The sequence below is a fragment of the Hippocampus guttulatus genome, chromosome 9 (genome assembly GCF_054856545.1).
Source record: "Hippocampus guttulatus isolate MCC_2025c chromosome 9, RoL_Hgut_1.0, whole genome shotgun sequence".
NCBI classification, from domain to species: domain Eukaryota; kingdom Metazoa; phylum Chordata; class Actinopteri; order Syngnathiformes; family Syngnathidae; genus Hippocampus; species Hippocampus guttulatus.
The window spans coordinates 1,922,497-1,942,534 of NC_141269.1; the positions used below are offsets into that span (position 1 = coordinate 1,922,497).

The 20,038-nt window shown below is 44.2% G+C and overlaps 1 protein-coding gene across 1 annotated transcript; it reads right to left on the reverse strand.

The window, feature by feature from the left end:
• Positions 1–418: 418 nt before the first annotated feature.
• Positions 419–19,663, reverse strand: LOC147199763 (uncharacterized). Its single transcript, XM_086119990.1, has 12 exons — positions 19,516–19,663; positions 19,346–19,403; positions 13,628–13,693; positions 13,078–13,148; positions 12,866–12,982; positions 12,417–12,740; positions 11,787–12,087; positions 9,468–9,665; positions 8,525–8,714; positions 7,375–7,448; positions 5,797–5,925; positions 419–4,935 (listed from the first exon to the last, which is right to left on the reverse strand). Exons 4-12 carry the CDS (start codon positions 13,084–13,086, stop codon positions 4,832–4,834), a joined length of 1,446 nt encoding a protein of 481 aa, XP_085976116.1. The 5' UTR covers positions 13,087–13,148; positions 13,628–13,693; positions 19,346–19,403; positions 19,516–19,663; the 3' UTR covers positions 419–4,831.
• Positions 19,664–20,038: the final 375 nt, after the last annotated feature.

Below are 20,038 nucleotides of genomic sequence, written 5' to 3' on the forward strand. Positions count from 1 at the left end.
GTGAATATATACAAATAATTTAGGTACCGGTAATCTGTTTACATTCGTTTTTTTCTTTTGAATTAAAACTTTGAAAAATAAGTCATATAACTGAAATGTTTTGTAAAACACTTTGTGACAAATGTATCTTGTGAAAGCGCGATATTAAGATTCATAGGCAAACATGCGCAATTTTCACATTTTTATGATATGCTAATCTTTTCACATTTTTTCTTAATTAAAATGCTGTTTTATCATCATTTACCTTCTACCCTCATTTCATTTTTAGATTTTATTCAAAAACCAAATTATTTTAAAAGGAAGTACATACAATTATACAAGGAGAAATTAGAAATTGTATTTTCCGTACTTCCGTTCTTCTTCAATGCTGGGGACCAAGCAAGCGCGTGGTCAGCAGGCGGCACTCGTGAGTCACACACACAAACCCAAGATTGATTTTATTTTAAAAATATACTTTTAATACAACAGCTGCATATAAATATTAAAATATACATTATACAGGTTTACAAGAAACACACGCACACACACAAAACAGAACAAACCAAAAATAGGCTTCTATTTTTACGGCACTTCTGTATGTTTTTCATCTTAAAGGTTGACTGAGAGTGACAAAAGGAGTTACATGTGTTAAAAGGTCCAAATACTACTGTAAGAGTACTGTAGTAGTGTGATTACTGAGGGAGGAGAGGGGTTTACTGTACATTATTTGACATGACTGTGGTGGAATGTTTGCAATTATTGGCCAATGACATCTTTTCAAGCTGACTGGTTTGTGGTCAGAGACTGTGTTTCAAACAAAATCGTAATAAATAACATTTTAAATAAATCCGATGTGATGACATGAAAGTCGTCAAACTGCTTTGGTCGACTCTTGGTGCTCATCATCTGACTGGCTGACACATGGAAATATTTACAGTTAACGTCAACATTTTTGGTAATTAACAACCAAGTTGGGGTTTTTTTTTTGCCACTCAGTGACACTGAAGAAAATGCCTTCAAAGTTTGAAAATTCTGCGGTTGTCCGATATATTTGGCCTGAAATATTGTCCCATTTTTGAAAGGAAGACAAAAAAGAAAAAAAAATCATTTAATTCTCTTCATTTTCCTTTTGCGACAGCATACAAAAAGTTATGCGACATAAATTGTGTTTTTCTTAACGGCTTTTTATTCAAATTTTACCAATGGAACAAAGAAAAAAATATTGCACGACAAAACGGAAAACTCTTCCCGTGTCTGGTGTCTCTAGATTTTTTTTCTTTACCATTTGCGCACAAACGAGAGAAAACAAGAAGAAAATCGGGCAGGATATTTTTTTTCCCGCACAATAAGAATGTATCAAAACCCAAAAAGAAAAATGGACATTTCTTACCGACAGAATTTCAAAGCTGAATAGTAAACAATTTCATTTGTTTTTGAGCTAGTTTTAAAAATGAATATTTTTCGGTTCTCAAACGGATGTTACATTAAAAACGAATCGGTCACTCGGGATTCCAATGTCACGTAAACGGACGCAAAACATTCACAGGTCGATTCTCTGGCGAGTCAATCAGCAGCCGTTTGTTGCAGGGGATACCTTCTGCAAAATCCAGGATATAGAGAAACCATATTAAAAAAAATTTAAATAATAACAGTGGTGCCTTGACATACAAGCTGAATTTGTTCCATGTCCACCATCATATCTCAAATCAGCTTTCGCCATTGAAATCAATTAAAATACAATTAATGTGTTCCGGACCCCTGAAAAAAATGCTCTCTACGTTATTGTACGGTATAAAAACAGAGTAATAACAGTTGCCACATTATAAGATGTTGGGAAAATACAGTACCACCTGTAAACCTTTTTCAAGATCAGCCTTACAGAAAGTGACGCCTCCAAGGTTCATTTTGGGCATAATTATGGTTTTCATGTTGTGAGATAATACATTCGTTAGTTTGAAAAAACAAACAAAAAAAAACAAGGGTTGTTTACTGTAAACAGAGGGATCAGTACACTCTAAATACATTTTTTTGTCTTATCCATTGCTCTTGCTCGCCATCTTTGTTATGTTTTAAATGCGTTTTATTATTTTAAAAGTAGTCGATAAAGCGAAGAGTAGTGGCCCGGATCTCAAAACGTGAAGACAATTGTATCTCAAGGCACGACTATATTCTAATGTTTTTTTTTAACTCATTAAAACACGCTTCTTAAACACATTGTAAACGTATTTTCTCACACACAAAAAAAATGCTATGCTACGAGGCTACGCTAGGCACTTAGTGGCGGCGCAAACTAACACATTGATGCTCCTCTGCCAGAAACCAGTCAGCGCTTCCCACTTGGCATCTTTTCATACTGCCGAGTTGAAAAAAAGGTGCCAAGTTTTTTTTTTTTTCTTAAGGAGGACACTCCGTCCTCTAGCAAGGTGCGTAGTTGTTTTCAAACCACAGTGCAAAAGGGTTCTTAATTTTTTTATGTCCGACAACATTTAGAGACCTTGGACACGTTCGGTCTACAGCTTCACAGAAGAAAGGCAGACATGGCCAAAACGTAACTCAACAATATGCATAACCCACAAGAAGTTGGGAATATTGGGCTTTGAAAGGACATTTTTGGGGGGGGGGGGACCTAAAATGCTCGAGAACCTTTGCATGTGAATTTGCAACTTTTGAATGCACACGTCCGACCGTTGAATGTTTTGGTATCGCTCTCCAACAAGGAATCGAATGGCAAACGTCACAAATTCCTTCGTTCAAAGACATCCCCGTCTTCGCTTTTCTGTGACTCCTCCAGTTTTGTCCGATAATTTGGGATTGTATTAGAAAATGGAATTTAAATCGTGCTGGTCATCGTGCCGTTCCTGTTTTGACATCATGAGCCTATTACGATGTCTAACAATTGATCAACAGGACAAAGTTTCGCAGAGAGTACCGGAGGAGTCACAGAAAGTCACGCAAGCGGGCGTCCCCGGAAATGTTCACGGGTCAGTCAAATAGCTGTTGTGATTTGTCCCGTCAGCTTCTTGCTGTAGAGCAGCCAAGTTGTGCAACACAATGTAACAGGGAGACCGGAAGAGTCACAGAAAGGAATCGAAGTGCATGTTCTTGGAAATGTCCATGCATCAAAGCCCAATACTATCACAAACCTTTTGTGCATGTGGGTGTGTGCATTATATATATATATATATAAAATAAGAGAAAAAAAATCATTATTTGCTCTCCAAGAGTGTTTGACTTTGTGGTTACAAAGGTAAGCTACATAATTAGGTGGGAGGGCCACACATAGGGGGCTGAAATGCTTTTTTTTTTCCTTTATGAGGGGGCGGGGGGTCAAAATGGGGGTGCATGCTGGTGCTTCAGTCAAAATAAAAGCAAATAAAAGCAAAACACTGGCAGCATGTGTGAGGTTTTGGTGTTTTTTTTTTCTCTTTGGTCGCTTTGGATTAAGTAAGGTGCAGCTTTCTAAACATAGTGGCAGGACAGGAATGGGGGGGGGGGGGGGAGAGGAAGTGGGCGTCTTAAAGCTCAGGGGTGGGGGCGGAGGGATGTGTAGCTGCTGCTTTGACATCAGCACTTGCCACAAAAAAAAAAAAAAAAAAAAAAAGCCAACCCTCTCATATCCTCGAAAACAGAGTTTCTCAAAATGGGGCCGAGGAAATAATTTAGTTGGAAAATGACAAGACAAATGTGGAGAGAAGAAAAGTCAATTTGATTAAAATGATGAAGTATTGTTTTTTTTCCTTTGCCAAAATAAAAGTAGAATTTACTTTGTCAGAGATAAAAGATGGTAAAACGTCTAAAATAGTGTTTGTGATATTTTTGAAGAAACAAGGCTAATATGAATATTGTTCAAGAAAAAAAGGTTGTGAAAGGAATTTTTTTTTCTAGATTAACAAATCGTATTGCTAAATATATCATTATTTCTGTAAGAATTTCACCTTTATCTTTCTTTTTAAAAAATGTGTTACCCTAACATTCAATTTGTTCCCCAAATCAGAATTTTTATCTACACCGTCCCCCAATAATTTGAGTTAAGACATTAAAAATCGTCTTTTTAAATGAAATTGTTTTTGTAATATAATGCCCATTTTTTAATTAAAAAACTTTTTGGTGTGACTTTTTGTATCTTAACATTACTATTTTTCTCAACAACAAAAAATTATATTTGTTATAACAGTACGCCCCCCCCCCCGCGCCAAAAAAATCTGAATTTGAGATTGTTACATTCACATTTTTTTCCTTTAAAAAAAGAATAAAACTAAAACATCAGAATTTTACGATTAGGACAATTTTTCTCCCATCCCAAATCTGAATTTAACAGAATTACATTTTCCATTGCTTGAAAAAGAAATCATAATTTATTGGAACATGGACATTTTTTCCCTAAGCAATTTTATCATAACATTACAAATAATGATACAAAAATGTTGATTTTCCATTTTTCAAACCACAACATTATGACTTTTTTTATTTTTCTACTCCAAAAATAATAATAAAATATTTGAATTTGGTATTGTGGCACTAGGACAGAACATTTATCTCCTGTGGCATTTTTAGGTACACACGGAAGTCGTGTTTAACTCTTTTGAGGATGATGAGAGGGGGGGAGGGGGGTGCTTGGAAACATTCCTCCCCTCGACCCATCAAGTTTGAGAACCCCTATTTTCAGCCCCCCCCCCCGACCCCCACAGACCACTACGGGCATCTACAGAACAGTGCAATATCTAATTATAGGCACAATGGGGTACGAGTACAGCACACGGCGGGGGGGGGGGGGGGGGGGGAGAAAAGGGGGGGGGTACAGTATTTTACAAGAGCAGCATCCACTCAGACAGGGACATCCAAGGGGTCGGGTTTAGAGCACCACCTCTTGGGGAGGCTCCTTGCGCTGACTGGGACCCCCGCTGGCCGCCAGGATTCTCTGCACGAAGTCTTTGGTCCGCCCGGCGACCAGAGGACCTGCGGTTGCCATGGCAACACACCCCGTACATTTACATCCGGCCCGGCCCACTCATGAAGAGGTTTCAAATCTTAAGCTCGCTTATCCGGAGTCATTGTCTGTCTGTTTTGTTTTTGTGGGGGGTCACGTTGTACCGTTTGTTGTAGACGGTCGCTCTCCTGTGAAAAACGTTTATCCAGGGGTGTCCAAAGTCGGTCCTCAAGGGCCGCTGTCCTGCCTGTTTTCCAGCTCTCCCAGGAGCAACGCACCTGATTCAAATCATCAGGATCGTTCTAATGCTGCTTCAGAGCTGGCTGATGAGCTGATCATCTGAATCAGGCGGGACAGTGGCCCTCCAGGCCCGGAGCTGGACATGTCTGGTTTATGCCCATTCTTCTCAATTTTTTTTTTTTTTTTAAACGTGAATGGAATGTAACCAAAGCACACACTGGATTCACGTAAAAAAATAAATAAATAATAATAATGACAAAAATGGAAATACATGCTTATCAGAGGACAGCGACGTTAAGTCGCATTTGCTTCTATTTTTACTTTAAGTCAGGGCGGCATTACAAAAGAGATTTTGTTCTCAATTGTTTTACCTGGATGAATAAAGTTTAAAAAAAAAGAAGAAAGAAAAGAAAAAAAGGAGATAAGTCAAAAAACGAGGGGGGGGGGGGTGAGGAGGTAAAGTTGTATTTTTCCCCATGTCAGAAATCCCACAAAAACTAAGTTAGTTTTTTTTTTTCCCGGGGGAATCTTACATAATGCAGTCATGTTTTGGAGATTACAAAGTGAGAGGCCTCCAATAAAAATCGGATCAAGCAAACGCACACATGCCCGGCCCGAATTCTGACCACGACTTGGCGTGTGTTTCTCACCACTGGATTGAGCGAGGATGTCCTCCAGGCGCCGCGTCATTCCTCGCTCGTCCGTGTCCTCTTCCTCGCCGCTTTCCACCTTCTGCCGGATCAGTTCCTTGATGCGTAGCAGCGCCCCCAGCAGGTTCTCTAAGGTCATGGCAGCCACAACAGCACACAAAGCACGTGAACATGGAGAGAAAACGCCAAATGTGTCCAAGATAATCTTAAAATGACAACAGTATTGTTTCCCCAAGGAAGAAAAGGCCAATTTTACAAAAAATGAAGTTGAATATTTTTTTTAACCTAAAAAGATATACCATAAAAAAGGTATGATGAGAATGAAGTTATTGTTGAGAGAAAACAAAATGTAACAAGTCATATTTTCTGAAGGGAAGGAAATAATCTTAAGAAAATTAAGTGCTTTTACTTTGAGATAAAAAGTTATGACGATTGTTTTTTTTTAACGTTTCCAAAATAAATATAATGGCAATGGTTTTATTTCTTGAAATGAAATGTCATTAAAAAACTATGGAAAAAAGGAATTGTTTGAATAAAAAAAAAGGGGGGGGTGAAATGTTTACTCTGAAACAAAAACAAGCAAAAATTAAAAATAATACATTTAAAAATAACACCTCAGAGAATATTGCTATTTCTTAAGAGGTAAATTCTGACAATGAAGTGGTGTTTCTGCAGAACTTGAAAAAGTCACAATCTTACATAATATTACAGATCAAAACCGATTAAAGCGTTCAAAAATGTGAGTTTATGACTCAGCGGCTAACTATGGCAATAGAAGCCTTGAAAGTGTGTGTATGTGTATGTACAGGTATGTGTGTGTGTGTTTCCCGTAAAGTTTGTCGAACCACTAAATCCTTGGCAAAGCAAACAGGATTGAGCGGAATGTCGTTTGCGGGGTGGGGGGGGGGGGGGGAGCAAAAGCGGTGGTAGGGTCACAAAAATTTTACAAGGATGAGAGGAGGCCATCGCGTTTTTCGGATGCGTGGCAGCGCCGATGACGTCACGCTGCATCGACAAGCCGTTAGCATGCTCATGTGAGGCCTTCCAAAAGTATTGGGACACCCTCAGCGACATCAGACCAACGCCTCCGATAGGAGATGAGCTGGCGGTGTCATTTCGTGCCCATTTTTATGATGATTTATTTCCTGGTCGAAAATACTAAATTACTGGTACTACTTAGGTGCCTCCAAATATGGGCGAGCTGGCAACAAGGAGGGGGCTGTGGTCATTTTTGTGCGGCCAGGCTTTCGGGCCTCAAGTGGAGGTGCCAAATTAGTGTTTGCGTTTCAAGGTAGTGCTTCAAATGAGGTTTTCCGTACTAGCTTAGCGTTTCAAGACAAGCTAAGGGGACCAAAATAGAGTTAGACGTGGTCATGGTCAAGGTTCATTCAGGTTTCAAGCGAGAGTTTGGGGTTTCAAATAGGTGACAATGTCCCACTTTAGTCTGTGTGTAAAAGGAGAAAAAAAAATGCAGGCTGCGTCGGCAGCATCGAGGTGCAAAGAATTTTTATATTTCGTGGACATATGCAGGCATGTGCATCAATATCTATCTCTCTCTCTTTTTTTTTTTTGACTGACCATACTCCTGGTTGAGCCCCCACAATTTAATCTTGTTGGCCTCATGCTGCGCCTTCTTCTTCAGACGGCACGCCCTGCAGCGCACAAGAAGACAGAAACAAGAGAAGGGTTAGGCCAAGGAAGAGAAACACAAAGATGGAGAAAAACACGATTGACAAAAGGCAATTAACGCCTAGACACAATGTTGGGACACAACACACGCAACAGAATAAAACGATTTAGGCGCTGGCGCTCACAAATAAACATCAGGCCAGATATTTAAAAAAAATAAATAAAAAAAGAGGAGAAAAACAAAAGAGAGAGAGAAGGGAGAGAAAAAGGAGAGCCAAAGGCAACAAGAGAAAAGAGTGAAGAGGAGGAAGACCGACAAGAAGGGCGAGATGAGGAAGCCGAAGAGACAGCAAGACAGCAGAGGAGGTTGAAAAGAGTGATTGAGAAGAGGATGAGAGAAGCAGCGGGGAGGTTGAGAAGACAGATGGGAGGTCGACAAGAGCGAGAAAAGGAGGAAGAGCGAAAGAACAAAAGGGAAGAGGGAGACGAGAGAAGAGCGAAGAGGAAGAAAAGAGGGAGGAGAGAGAAAAGAGAGCAGAAGCGCCATTCCCCGGAGGAAGAGGACAGCGTGTTCTTCGGTGGGGATCGGCTTCCTCCCCGCCCCCCGCCCTCGCGGTGATGGCGGTGGCGCTCGTGAGCAAAAGCCACACTGAGCGCTCGCTGGCAAACACTCGAAAAGGGAAGCGGCAAACTTTTCCACACGCTACGGAAAAAGCCTTCTGGACAACACTTTTCTGCTTGTCATGATTACATTGCCCGCCCTCCCCCCTGCAAAGTAAGGCAATGTAAACTGAACTGCCGCCCCCCCCCCCCCCCCCGCGCCTGAACTCCACATGACCTTCCCTCATCCTGTCTGCTTTCCCTCCACTTGTCCCGTGCATCTGAGTCATCGTGACATTGGCAAAAAGGTCCATCGAGAGAACCGCTTGTTTTTTTTGTTGTTGTTTTGTTTTGTTTTGTTTTTTGCTTGTGTGCAGTAAAACTCGCATTCAGGCTTGTTTTCTTTTTGCGTTTTAACGCCGAGGTCGGGGTTTCGATTTAAGGTCGTCGGGTTCCCAATCAGGGTGCGCGGGATTGAGCGCGAGGGCGACGAGCGTACCTGGACGCCAGCTTGTTCTTCTCCTTGCGCGACCTGGCCCTGGCGAGGGCGGGGAGGTCGTTGACGGGCCCCATGCCATCGATGGCGGCGTTCAGCTTCTGCAGCTGCTCGCCGATGTTGTGCAGCTTCTGCGGGTTGGGAGTCAGGTCGCTGGCGTCCGTCTTGCGGGCCTTGCGCCGCCCCTTCTTGCCTGAAAGCAGGAAGCCGCTTCAGAAATATTCCCGAGTCTTGCCGGCAGGGTCAGACATTTGAAGAAAATGAATTGTGCGTTACAAGTAGGCCTGCTTTTTCCCTATGTAAAGTCACAATTGTACTGTGGTGCCTTACGTGAAAATAGTCACGTTGCAAGAATGCTTTTTTCCCCCCCCAGAAAAAGTCATGGAAATGAAAAATAATCAAAGCGCAATTTTTTTCTCCTTTATATTTGTATTTTATATTTGTTCCCCCCGCCCCCACAGTCCTGTCCCCCTACGTTCTTCAACAAACAGGAGCCAAAATACATATATTCGATTTGCGCACTAAAATAAAGACAAATGAGGCGTGACAGTTTCTTTTCAATGAGATGACTTTGACTTGGAGTCTTTTAAGCACTCTCGCCAACATTCAAACAAACAAGTGTGACAATAAGTTCATAAGTCAAATATCGGACGACCACAACGATGCAAACCAATCTGTGGCTTTATCACTTCAACTGTCCATGTAGCAATGACATGTAAACATGTGTGAAGCACGTCTTACGCCCTCAACTTTACTAGACACGAGAAAATAGATTGTATTTGTTGATTATGATTGTTATTTTTTCCCCAGGGCATCAAATTGTGATTTTATTTTTATAATAGGAAAAAAAAACCCCAACTAAAATTACATTTTTGTGAAATGCCTGAAATGATGCTAAGGCTACATTGGTCGTGTCAATGTCTACGCGCGTGTGCCATGCAGCGACCTTGTCGTCGATACAACGTGCTGGGCAGCGTGCTGGAGCTCCACGACAGCGACCAATCGCCGCCTCCTTCTCCTCCTCCTCCTCCTCCTCCACGCGTTTTCTTCTTGGCGGCAGACTCGCGGGAGCGCCGGTACTCCCAGAAGCAGCGGCGCTTGGACGGCCGCTCGCCCGCTGGCCTTGCAAGCTCCGCCTCCGCCTCTGCCGGTCAAAGCGCACGCAAAATAGGTGGTTCAAGCATCCAAGGCATGGTGAGGGTTTCAAATCAGAGTTTCGCGACAGGCGTAGGCCTTCAAAACTATTGACGAGGGTTTCCAACTCGGCATTGGCGGATTGGGGCTTCATATTCGGCTGGGAGATTGAGAAACGGAGGCGATTGGCGAATGCTAAATCGGAACAACAAACCCCAGACAGATTTTTCCGAGGCAGCGGGAAAAACAAGAGCGTGGCTAAAAATGACATCAGCTCTGACTAAAAACTACACACAAAAGACGACTCCTGGCCTCGCATGCAGCAACGCCTTCTAAAACGCCGCTGCGACAACCACATTTGTAACTGGACTCGGGTTACAACCATCTCACACACACACACACACACACACACACACACACACACACACACACACACACACACACACACACACACACACACACACACACACACACACACACACACACACACACACAATTTTTATATAATGCGACGTCTGGCCCAGTCTGCACAGAATGACATTGTCTGAACTCTCCTTGCCCTTTCAGCTACTGTCGTTCAGTTATGAACACACACACACACACACACACACACAAATGTGCACGTGACACATCCACCAAGAAAAGAGGTCGGCTAGAGTGCGCCTGCATACGTAAGATCTCTCAATATATTTTAGGCTCTGTGGTGATGGAAAGGACACGTTAGACAGAGTTTATGATGAATTTATGGAAATGCGCATGCTCGTGTGTAGTGTAGCGTGTTTACATTAGCGTTAGCATTATGACTGCATTTCCTGGTTGGTTCAATAGGGGGAATATTTTGTTGTTTTTTTTTTTTGTTTCTAGATACCGAATGTTGTTTGGATTATCACAGCCGTCCCTGTCTGATATTCGTATCGGACATTAGCGACTCACCAACTGGCATTAAGGTCTCAAATTAGTGTGTGGGTTAAGGTTTCAGGGTAAGGCTGGAGACTATTGTAGGCTGAAGGTTTCAGAGTGAGGTTGAGGGCAAAGGTTCAACTTAACGTTTCAAAGACAACGTCAAATGTTCAGGACGGCGATTAGGGTTTCATCGGCCGGCCGATTTAATCAGCTGATATTTGCTCTAAAAATCTGCAGATGTTTTCCCCTTTTAAATTCAAGGCTCCATGCCGCCCCTCCAATTCAGGACAGCACAAGTAGCGTACATTTTTTCTCTACCCGCATGTGTGACCCGTAAATATGCGAATTTTCTTCAAAACATTCATTTTAATACTGTTGAATATTTTTTGGGGGGTACTGACATACGCAGGCTCCACACTTCAGGCCATTAATGAGTTACGCAGTGAAAACGAGTGGACCCGAATATTTACTTGGCAAGTCGATTTACAGTGCGGGCCCCTAAATTTTCTGCTTGCGTGCCACTAAAATTTCAGGTTAGGTTAGTCACTGTACTTATGGTTTAAAAGAAAAAAACAAAAGCATTCTGAAGCCTTTTTCTTTTCTTTTTTTTGGTACACATTGCAACATATGACAAAGACATGACATTCAAACAAGCACACAACATAAATAAATGATCAGCCGATTAATCAGTCATCAGTGTTTTGTTCTGCCAAATATCGTATTGTGCCTCAAGAAATCCATATTGGTCGGGCCCTTGTTTTAAGCCTTACAAATGAGGCACAGTAGGGCTTCAAACTACATTTAAGTTTTGAAACGTGGGTTTCAAGTCAGGGTTAATGTTTCAAAATCGGATTTCAAGACAAATGTTGGGGTTTGGATTCCGGCTTTGTAGCCTGCGTTCTGGTTTGAAATAAGGTTTTGAAGCCTCGCACGTTCACGGGCAGTCCAGATGTTCTCGACTTATTTTTACAGTGTGTAGCGTATTCCTTTTTTTTTCCCCCTTGGATGTTTTGTCGCGTGTTCCGCTCGATTGAGATGTTGGTGTGAGGTTGGTTTCCTTCTGGGAAGTGACTCTAGCAAAGCGGGATATTGTTGATGTTGTCCGGGAAGTACCGCCGCAGCTTCAGTGTGTGCCCGCGCCCGCGCACTTGGCCGCGTAAGATATACGACGTGGTCTGAGGTCTGGAACGGACATAGCGCGGGACGCTTTTCAAAAAAAAAAACTCACCGCATTCCGTTTCCGATGAGCTAGAGAGGTCGGCTGCAGTCTCCTCCTCGAGCTCCTCATCCTCATCTTCTTCTTCCTCATCCTCGTCCTCCTCGTCCAGCTTCCCCTCCCCGTCCGCCTGTTCCTGCTGTGCCTCCTCCCGCTGCGGCTGTGCCTCCTCCTGCACGCCGTAAGTGACGGCCGGCTCTCCTCCCTGACTGAGGGAGTAGTTGTGCTCCTCGCTGCAGTGCTCCAGGGGTAAACCTGATGCCGGCGTCTCCTGGTGGTCCTCCTTCGGCGTCCCCTGAGGCGGGACTATGGCCTGGTACAAAAATAAAAAGTATGTTTATCTGTTACAAATGCCATATGCGAAGAAAAAAATAAAAAATACAATCAAATAATACAAATAAATAAATCTGACAAATTTGTTCAATGCTAAAGGGATGGAAATCTTTTAAAAAAGATTCACAGAAAAATAAAGGTACAAATTTATCAAGTATGAAAATATTTGTTAGTTACAGCCCTCATGGAGTGTTTAAGTTAGTGTACCAAAGATCATGCGAGTCAAGTCCAGTCCCCGCTAAATTTTAAGCAGGTCAAGTCATAATTTGGGTTAACCCCCCCAAAATTAGCGTCTGACTGTTGTCTCACCTGTGACTGGAGCACCTCGACAGTCTTCTCCTTCCTCACATCGCCGTCTTGTCCTCGTCCCACACCAACTGACTCGTCTTTGGTCGTCCTCTCGGGCGGCTTGTCCTCCTCTCGGCTCCGCCCCCATCGTCCCATGAGCACGGCGTCCTCGGAGGCCACACCCAAACCCAACTTTGTGTACCGAGACATCTCGTCCAGAGCCGACACGTCCCAGCGTTCGGCGTGCAGATCCTCACCCAGGCCTCCGTCGTCCACGAGGTCACTGAGCAGCTCAAAAGGCCGTTTGCGGGGGGATGCCGGTGAACCCAGCATGAGGAGAATGCTCTGGACGGGGAAAGAAAGAAAAAGCGAGGTTACAAAAAAAAAAAACCCCAGGTTTGAAATTAAGGTTATCAACGAAGTTTGGGGTTTCATGTGAAGGTTTGTCGTGTGGGAATTGAGGTCCACACCTGGTCGTACTCTGTCCTGCCCCCTTGAGGTGACATGGCCATTGGGTAGTGGCTGAGTAGAGCCCGGTGACCCCCATATGCCTCGCCAAAAGCAGGCTCCATGCCATTCATACCCGGCTGAGGGGGGGAGGAACCACACAAGCGTGCAGATGACAACCACGTTGAGCAAAGACGGCCAAGCGACGGGCTCAACCTGACACCACTTTCTTTACCTGAGGCATGCCCGAGGCCTTGGAGGGGCGGGGTCAGGTCGTAGTCACAAAATCCCGCCTGGTCGGTTAGACTGCAGAAATGTACGATTATACAGTCAGTCAGTCAAGTACAAGTGTGAAAAAACACAGACGCGCAACATAGCCAAAATAAACTTCTAATGGCCGCTTCAAACCAAATTGGAGCTTTTCCAGAGAATTTTCAGGCATGGCTCCTTGCAATTTTTTTTGTGGAATTTTTTAAATTTATTTTTTCATGATTGACGTGTCCAACCATTTTGCAAAGGGACACTGGCTCGTCACAAGGGATGAAAATTTTTCAAAAGGAGCCTTAAAAAAAACCCAGCCACCTTCCTGTATCTTTTCAGGAATGGCGTCTTCAGACGTTTTTGCTGGCTTATCTCATAACCGAGATGTCTACCAGATTCCACGCCTCTCGGCTTCATGGGCTGAATGTTTGAAAAACAAGAACTCCCGTTATTGTAGCTTTCACTGGTGGATGACAGTACCGGATCATACCGTGTGGCTGAACTGTTGCTAATTATTGTATTACCTCAGAATCACAGTTGAGACGGTCAAGAGGTTGACCGTTCTTCACATGACGCAGCCTTGTAGCTCACTGACAAGAAAAACAAGAAGACAGAAACAGGAAGTTGAAAACGGGTTCAGCGGAAGGCCACAACAACCAAAGTGAACCGCCGATTCTTGGCGGGAGATACATGCAGCTAGCCATCAAGTTATGCCCACAACCCGAAAAAAAAAATGCATCTTCCCAGAAGTGCGTTTTGCGTTATTTGGGCTACAACGTATCTGCCAGTGTGCATGCATAAACGGTGGATGTAGCAAAATAGCGCGTAAACAGGCGCCACCGTCGTCTGTCACAGAACTTGATAACGTGGCTAACGACACTCAAATGCGGCTAGGAGATTTTTCCACCATATTGACTCATCGGTTTTACTGACCCAATGCCAAGACTGTTTTAATAGTTTCGCCTCTCTCGCACATTTAAAGTTATTAAAGACAGTTTTTCAAGTATACTTTGGAGAGGTCGAAAAACCTTTGGGAGTGGGGGTCTGCAGTGCTAAATGTATCTGATTGAACTCTTCCTGACAGTTTTTTAGTTACAAATAGATGTAAAACTTCTTTCCACAGCTTTGGTTTGATTTTCACAGACAGTCCATAAAGATTTGCTTTCAGATTATAAATAACATTGGGTCTCCCGACGGCATACTGTGGATGGGGCTGTCGCTAACGTTCCTTCTTAAGACGACCTCCCGGGCCCCACCCCTTGTGGTCGGACTCCACCAATCAGATTGCGGGAGCGTGCCAAAAAGTGAGATTCCACCGCAGGGGAGGGAAGTGGTGTGATGATGAAACACAGAGTAATACGATTTCACAAAAACACAAAGGCAAACACTCACGGTTGCTCTACCGCTTGCGACCTGTCAACAATCCGGGAAAAAAAGCGGCTCCCGCTTGACCTGGTTGGGAGAACAATGCTACAACGCTCGCTGTCGGCGGACTGAGCTGAGGAATGAGGAAATGAGCCTGGGCAGGGCAGCGGTGATAGGGCCTTGTTGGCACACCTCGTGGAAAAGTCACATTTGGCAAACGGTGGCGGTAGCCAGCCACCAATGCACACAACAAAGAGGGCAACAAATGGTCCAAAGCACGAGTTTGGCAAAGCTAGGCCCTTGACATTCGGCTCGTTCCGTTCTGTAAGCCAGCAGACCTCCAGAATTATGTCCTATTTCATTTGTTGCATTCATAAAGCTCAATCTGATGTTTTATATATATATATATATATATATATATATATATATATGAGTAAACTGAGTTACGAACTAGGTCACAAAATCAAATCAGGATAATGCATTTTTGGGTCTTTAGCAATAGGATACTCTGACCAGCAACACAGTCGACGAGCGGTTTGCCAGGAGAGGCTCTCGCACACTCACAACCCAAGTGAGGACAAGCACAATAGAAAATGAACAAGTGCTTTTGGAGGACCATTTTGTGCTTGGAATTTGTAGAGACCCCCTAAAAAAAAGACCTTGCTGGACAGTTCGGACTTTCGGGAGATCGCGGAACGGCAGGACGATGAGAGATGTTTGAAATGATCCCAAAATCAGCCTTTCTTGAATGGGTTTTAAAAAGAGAGATCTCTGAAATCTCTAACTCGGTGAATACTTGATAGCCTCTCTCCAGAATGAAGAGGTTTAAATTTGGAAACGATAACATTTTGTGTTTGGTTCTTTTCTTTCCATTTCTAAACAACAGCAGAAAATTGGAAGAAAATCCAAGAGGTGATGGGAGGATTCACGGTTGATTTCATTTTCAACGGATTAACCCCAAAACAAGAGTACACAAAATGTCTCCCCCTCCCCGACATCCTGGTAGCATCGTGCGCGGTTAGCGTTCGTTACTCAGTAGGTCACACACAGTGACGTGATTCTATTTTCTCAAAGGTAACAGGCCGGCTGAAATAGAAGGCATGCGGAAAAAGCCGCCGGTGTGTTGTGTGTACATTCACCATGGAGCAAAGGGTCCAAAGGTCTCTGAGCTCATAAACACAATGACAACGGCTTGTCAACAAGGTCTCAATGCAAAGCTAATATACTGCGTTATAAACACCATTGATGCTTATGTAACCATGCACCTTTACAGCCTAGAACAGTGGTGGGCAAACTACGGCCCGCGGGCCGAATCCGGCCCGTTGGTCTTTTTAATCCGGCCCTCCGAAGGTTGGTCCACAATTAAGGTTCGATGTGAAGGATTGCATTCATTTCAATTGGACTTGTAATGACATGCATTTCACCGCCAGGAGGCGCATTGACTTGAGGTTGCAGAACACGGGGGGGGGGGGGGCGGGGCAATCTTTTCGACCACCTAGTACCTGTGTATCGCTCTACTTCTACTGGTCTGATTACAACCCATCTGCAGCGATGCACAGGCTAAAATAGGTCATCAACAACACTTTTGTCATTTAAAAAAAGTATATTAATACCGTACTTTCATGCTTTTGTTCTGTTGATGTTTGATATGGACTGTCAACAAATGCAGTTTTTTTTTAATGTACCCTAGCTCGTGCTGACCTGGCCCTTCTGTCAAATTTTAAAAATCAATGCGGCCCCCGAGCCAAAAAGTTTGCCCACCCCTGGCCTAGAACATGGCATTTACGCAACAATTACACTGGCTGTCTCAAAATTCACGGGCCGCGTCCTCCGAAGGCCACATTTTCGGCCGCCTGACGTTGTTTCCGGCACAGCACGACCGTGCGCCATTTCCAAATTCTAGAAAAGATGATTCGCAGGCTGGGTCCTTCGACGCCTTCAAAGGCTTCTCCTCATGTAGCCGCCGTGGGCCGCATAAAGCGCAGTGAATTTAATCAGGCTTAAATGTAAATTTTGAAACAACGTGGGGTCGAGTCGTGCCGGAAGTGATGTCATGCGGCCTTCGGGAGGACGCAGCCTGTGAATTTGGACTCAACGGACTTCTCAAAAAAACAAAAAACAAAAAACAAACAAACATGGCACCGCGTGTTTCTTTGACACATCCTGTGTTGGGAATTGTTCACTCAGTTCCCACTGCCAAATTACTATAAAGGAATTTTTACATCATGATGTCACCAGTCGCACGAAAAAAAAAAAACTATTTCGGAACACTCACCCGGGCGCTGCCGATTTCGTCATTGATGTCGCACGAGTAAAATGTCAGCGGATATTGAACAAATTCATCAATTATAAGAACGTGGTTTTGTTCTGAGTAGGGCTGCAGCTTTTAAAACCTTGTGAGAGACATAATGGGGTACGACATTCAATCAATTAATCATAAAAAATATATACAGTATAATATAAACATGTGGATACATAAGAGGGAAAAAAAGTGTGACAAAATGGGGCGCGACCTACACACAAATGATCAGAATCGTAAGCCCTCGGTTTCACTTTAAGCCAGGAAAACCCATTGCTTTATGTCCATCCGTTGCTGTTGTCAAATCGACTTAATAACTTGTATATAAATAGTTTTGTGTATCTGGAGTGTGAGAACTGCAGTGTTCTTGATGCACAGATTACGTTAGCTAGTGACGAGTGGCGCATCCTCAATTGTTGACCAGGTGGGGCTGAAATTCACATTCGGGGATCAAAACAGCTCAGTCGCTGGTTGCCGTGGTAACGCAAAGCCGTATTATGTCCCCTCCTTCTCCCATGAGGCTATAACGTTAACGCCAAATGCTAAGTAGACCGACGGCGCTGATGAAGATGGAGCTAAGGATAGTACTGTTAGCCTCCCCGTGCGTCGAAGAGAGCGGCATTTTCAGGCGACAACTCTACGACACGAAAGAACAATCATGAAAACCAAAAGCTAAGCAGAAATGCGGTGTTGTTGGGTGCATGTAAGCTGCAAAACCATAGCCAAATGCAGATGACCTTTTTCCCAAAACGACCAGCTGAAACATTTTGGAATTTAAGCATTTTTTAATTTAAAAGAAGCCCCAAAGTCACACCATCCTGGAATCTTAAATTATTTCGTCCGTCCATTTGCGATGTTCTCCGCCAGCTACCAAAATAGATGCCTATTTTGGGAATTAGTCCCAATCCACCATATAGTGCCCTATATAGGGTCACTTTGTTGTTGTGTTTGAGTGTGAAGGGATGATATTCCTTTGTCACCACAATTCAATTTGCTATGAAAAATGTTTCTAATAACAATGACGTCAAGCGTGTAGTCACAATAACATGATGTTCACATTCGGAACAATGATGTTGCCGATGGTGATCATCTGTGTGATGCCCCTCTCTGATTATTGAAAGTACAAAAAAATAGTAGACAACAGCATAAGTCAGTCATTGCACCACTATGTGGAAAGTTGGTCTTCCAAACATAAATTAATGCACAAATACGATCTGGTTTAAATATGGACTCTTATCAGTGTATTAGACTGCAAGTCCATGTGACCAGACAAAGAATTTAGCAGCAGGGGGGCTCTTAAAAAAGCTCTGTGCTAAGAAAAGGCAGCTTGTTGAGGTGTGGATAGAGGGGAAATTCTCAAAAGAAAGTGAAAGGAGCGACTGCAGTGAACCGATCGGGCTCGAGAGAGGCCTGCGTTGGTCGCGGCGTGGCCGAGAGACGCGCGCGTGAGACGGGGGAAAAAGTGGGAGGGACCGGCGTCTCTGTCTGAAGGACAACCTGCCACATTTAACCCCCAAAATGTGCAAGAGAATATATATTATCTCCCATAAAAATCTAAATGGTAATTTAAATGTCTCTAAGGACACAAATATGCCCTGAGTTACACGCCTTTTCGTGTCCTTGGGCGCATCGGTTCTCCTCGAACAAGTGGCCCTGTTCAACGTCGTCTCTCGGTCGTCAAGTCAGCCACCTCCTCTCTCCCTTTCCCCTACAAAACCCCTCCGCGGGAAACACAAATCAAGCGAAGCTTGCGACGCAGCTAATGGGCAATGACGGCGCCGTGTGTCCGCACAGCTGGAAGCCGGAGGAGCTGACAATCAGGAGCGGTGGACTTGGGAGGACGAGAGCAGCTCGGCCCCGCGAAGGTGGCAGTCGGCCGGCCAGCCGCGGGTCGAGAGTGGCGGCGGGGAACAAACACCCCAACTCCCCAATTCATCTCCCAACACTTTAACTCCGGTTTATAAGACTTAGCCGACGATTAATTGTAATAATATTCCATACGTCTTACCAGGAAGTACTCGCCGTGCTTGGCGGAGCTGGCAGACAATAAACACGGGCCCGCAGCTGGCACTGCCACCGGATGTCCAACAAGAATTGTTAATACGACCCATTTGGAGGCGCCCACTTTCCACGAGTGGCACATTTTTCGGTTGGGGCTTGTGTTAAACATAAAAAACGCAGGTGTAGTATAATACAAAATAAGGACACCTGCCGCCAAGGCCCGGAACACCAACACCAACACGAACACGACCCCGGCTACAATTTAGCCACCAAAATGCCACCCCCTCCCAAGAACTGACCACAACCCGACTAAAACAGCTTCCACCACTTTGTAAAGACAATATAATGTTTCAAAAGGCACAACAAGTACTCGCGGGCAACTTTTAAATAAATAATAAACATCTAACTTTCCTTGCATGATTAGGTGTCTCGTCTACATAGATTTTCTTATATATACCAACTGGAGCATTTAAAAACTATTTAAAATATACAGTGGTTTGATTATTAATCCGCTAAAAGTGAATGTTTGCGTGTTTAAACGGGAGTGGGGGTGTGATGCAAGGCGAAGTGGGCTTACCTCTCCGTGTCCTCGGATGTCCCCTTTCGCTGGAGTGAAGTGAAGGCTCCTCCGGACCCTGGATAAGAAACAAAAATGTCCGCCTTGGTGTGCATCCCTTTGCTTGGTGCTTTTTTGGGAGAAGGACATGCACAATCTATCTCGAGACGGCAGTGGACGAGTAGACCGACCTTAGTGGACACTGCTCGGCCGGGAATTCCCGCTCTGAGCCCGAGGGGGAGGATGGCTAGTTTACGCCGGGCATAGCTGCGCTGTACGGCGGATCCACTGGAAACAGACAGCGGATGTGTGGCTGGTGGACTGCCCCCCTCCTCCTCCTAGTCGTCCTGTCTCCCCGGCCTCCAGTGGAGGGAGAAAAAGTGGGGGCGGGGAAGAGGGAGCGGGTAAACCGCGCACCCCCGTGGCCTTATGAGTTGGTGCCGTCCGGCTCCACGGCAGACGTGACACAGCAGTGAATCGCTCGCACGTAAAGGTAAATCACTCCAGTTTGGACGCTTCACCGATGGGCCGTGTTGATTGGAAGTGGTTAAACTTTAAGGACACTTTCTTTCGCTCGTCGTTGGTTGTTTGTAATACAGGAGGGGGGACAAGCATCTGAAGTTTACCGTCAATGAGGTCAGCGCCCAAACTTCCTTTGAAGAGTTTCACAATAAAATCCCCAACTGTGTGAACACTGCAGCGTTATGACTGCAT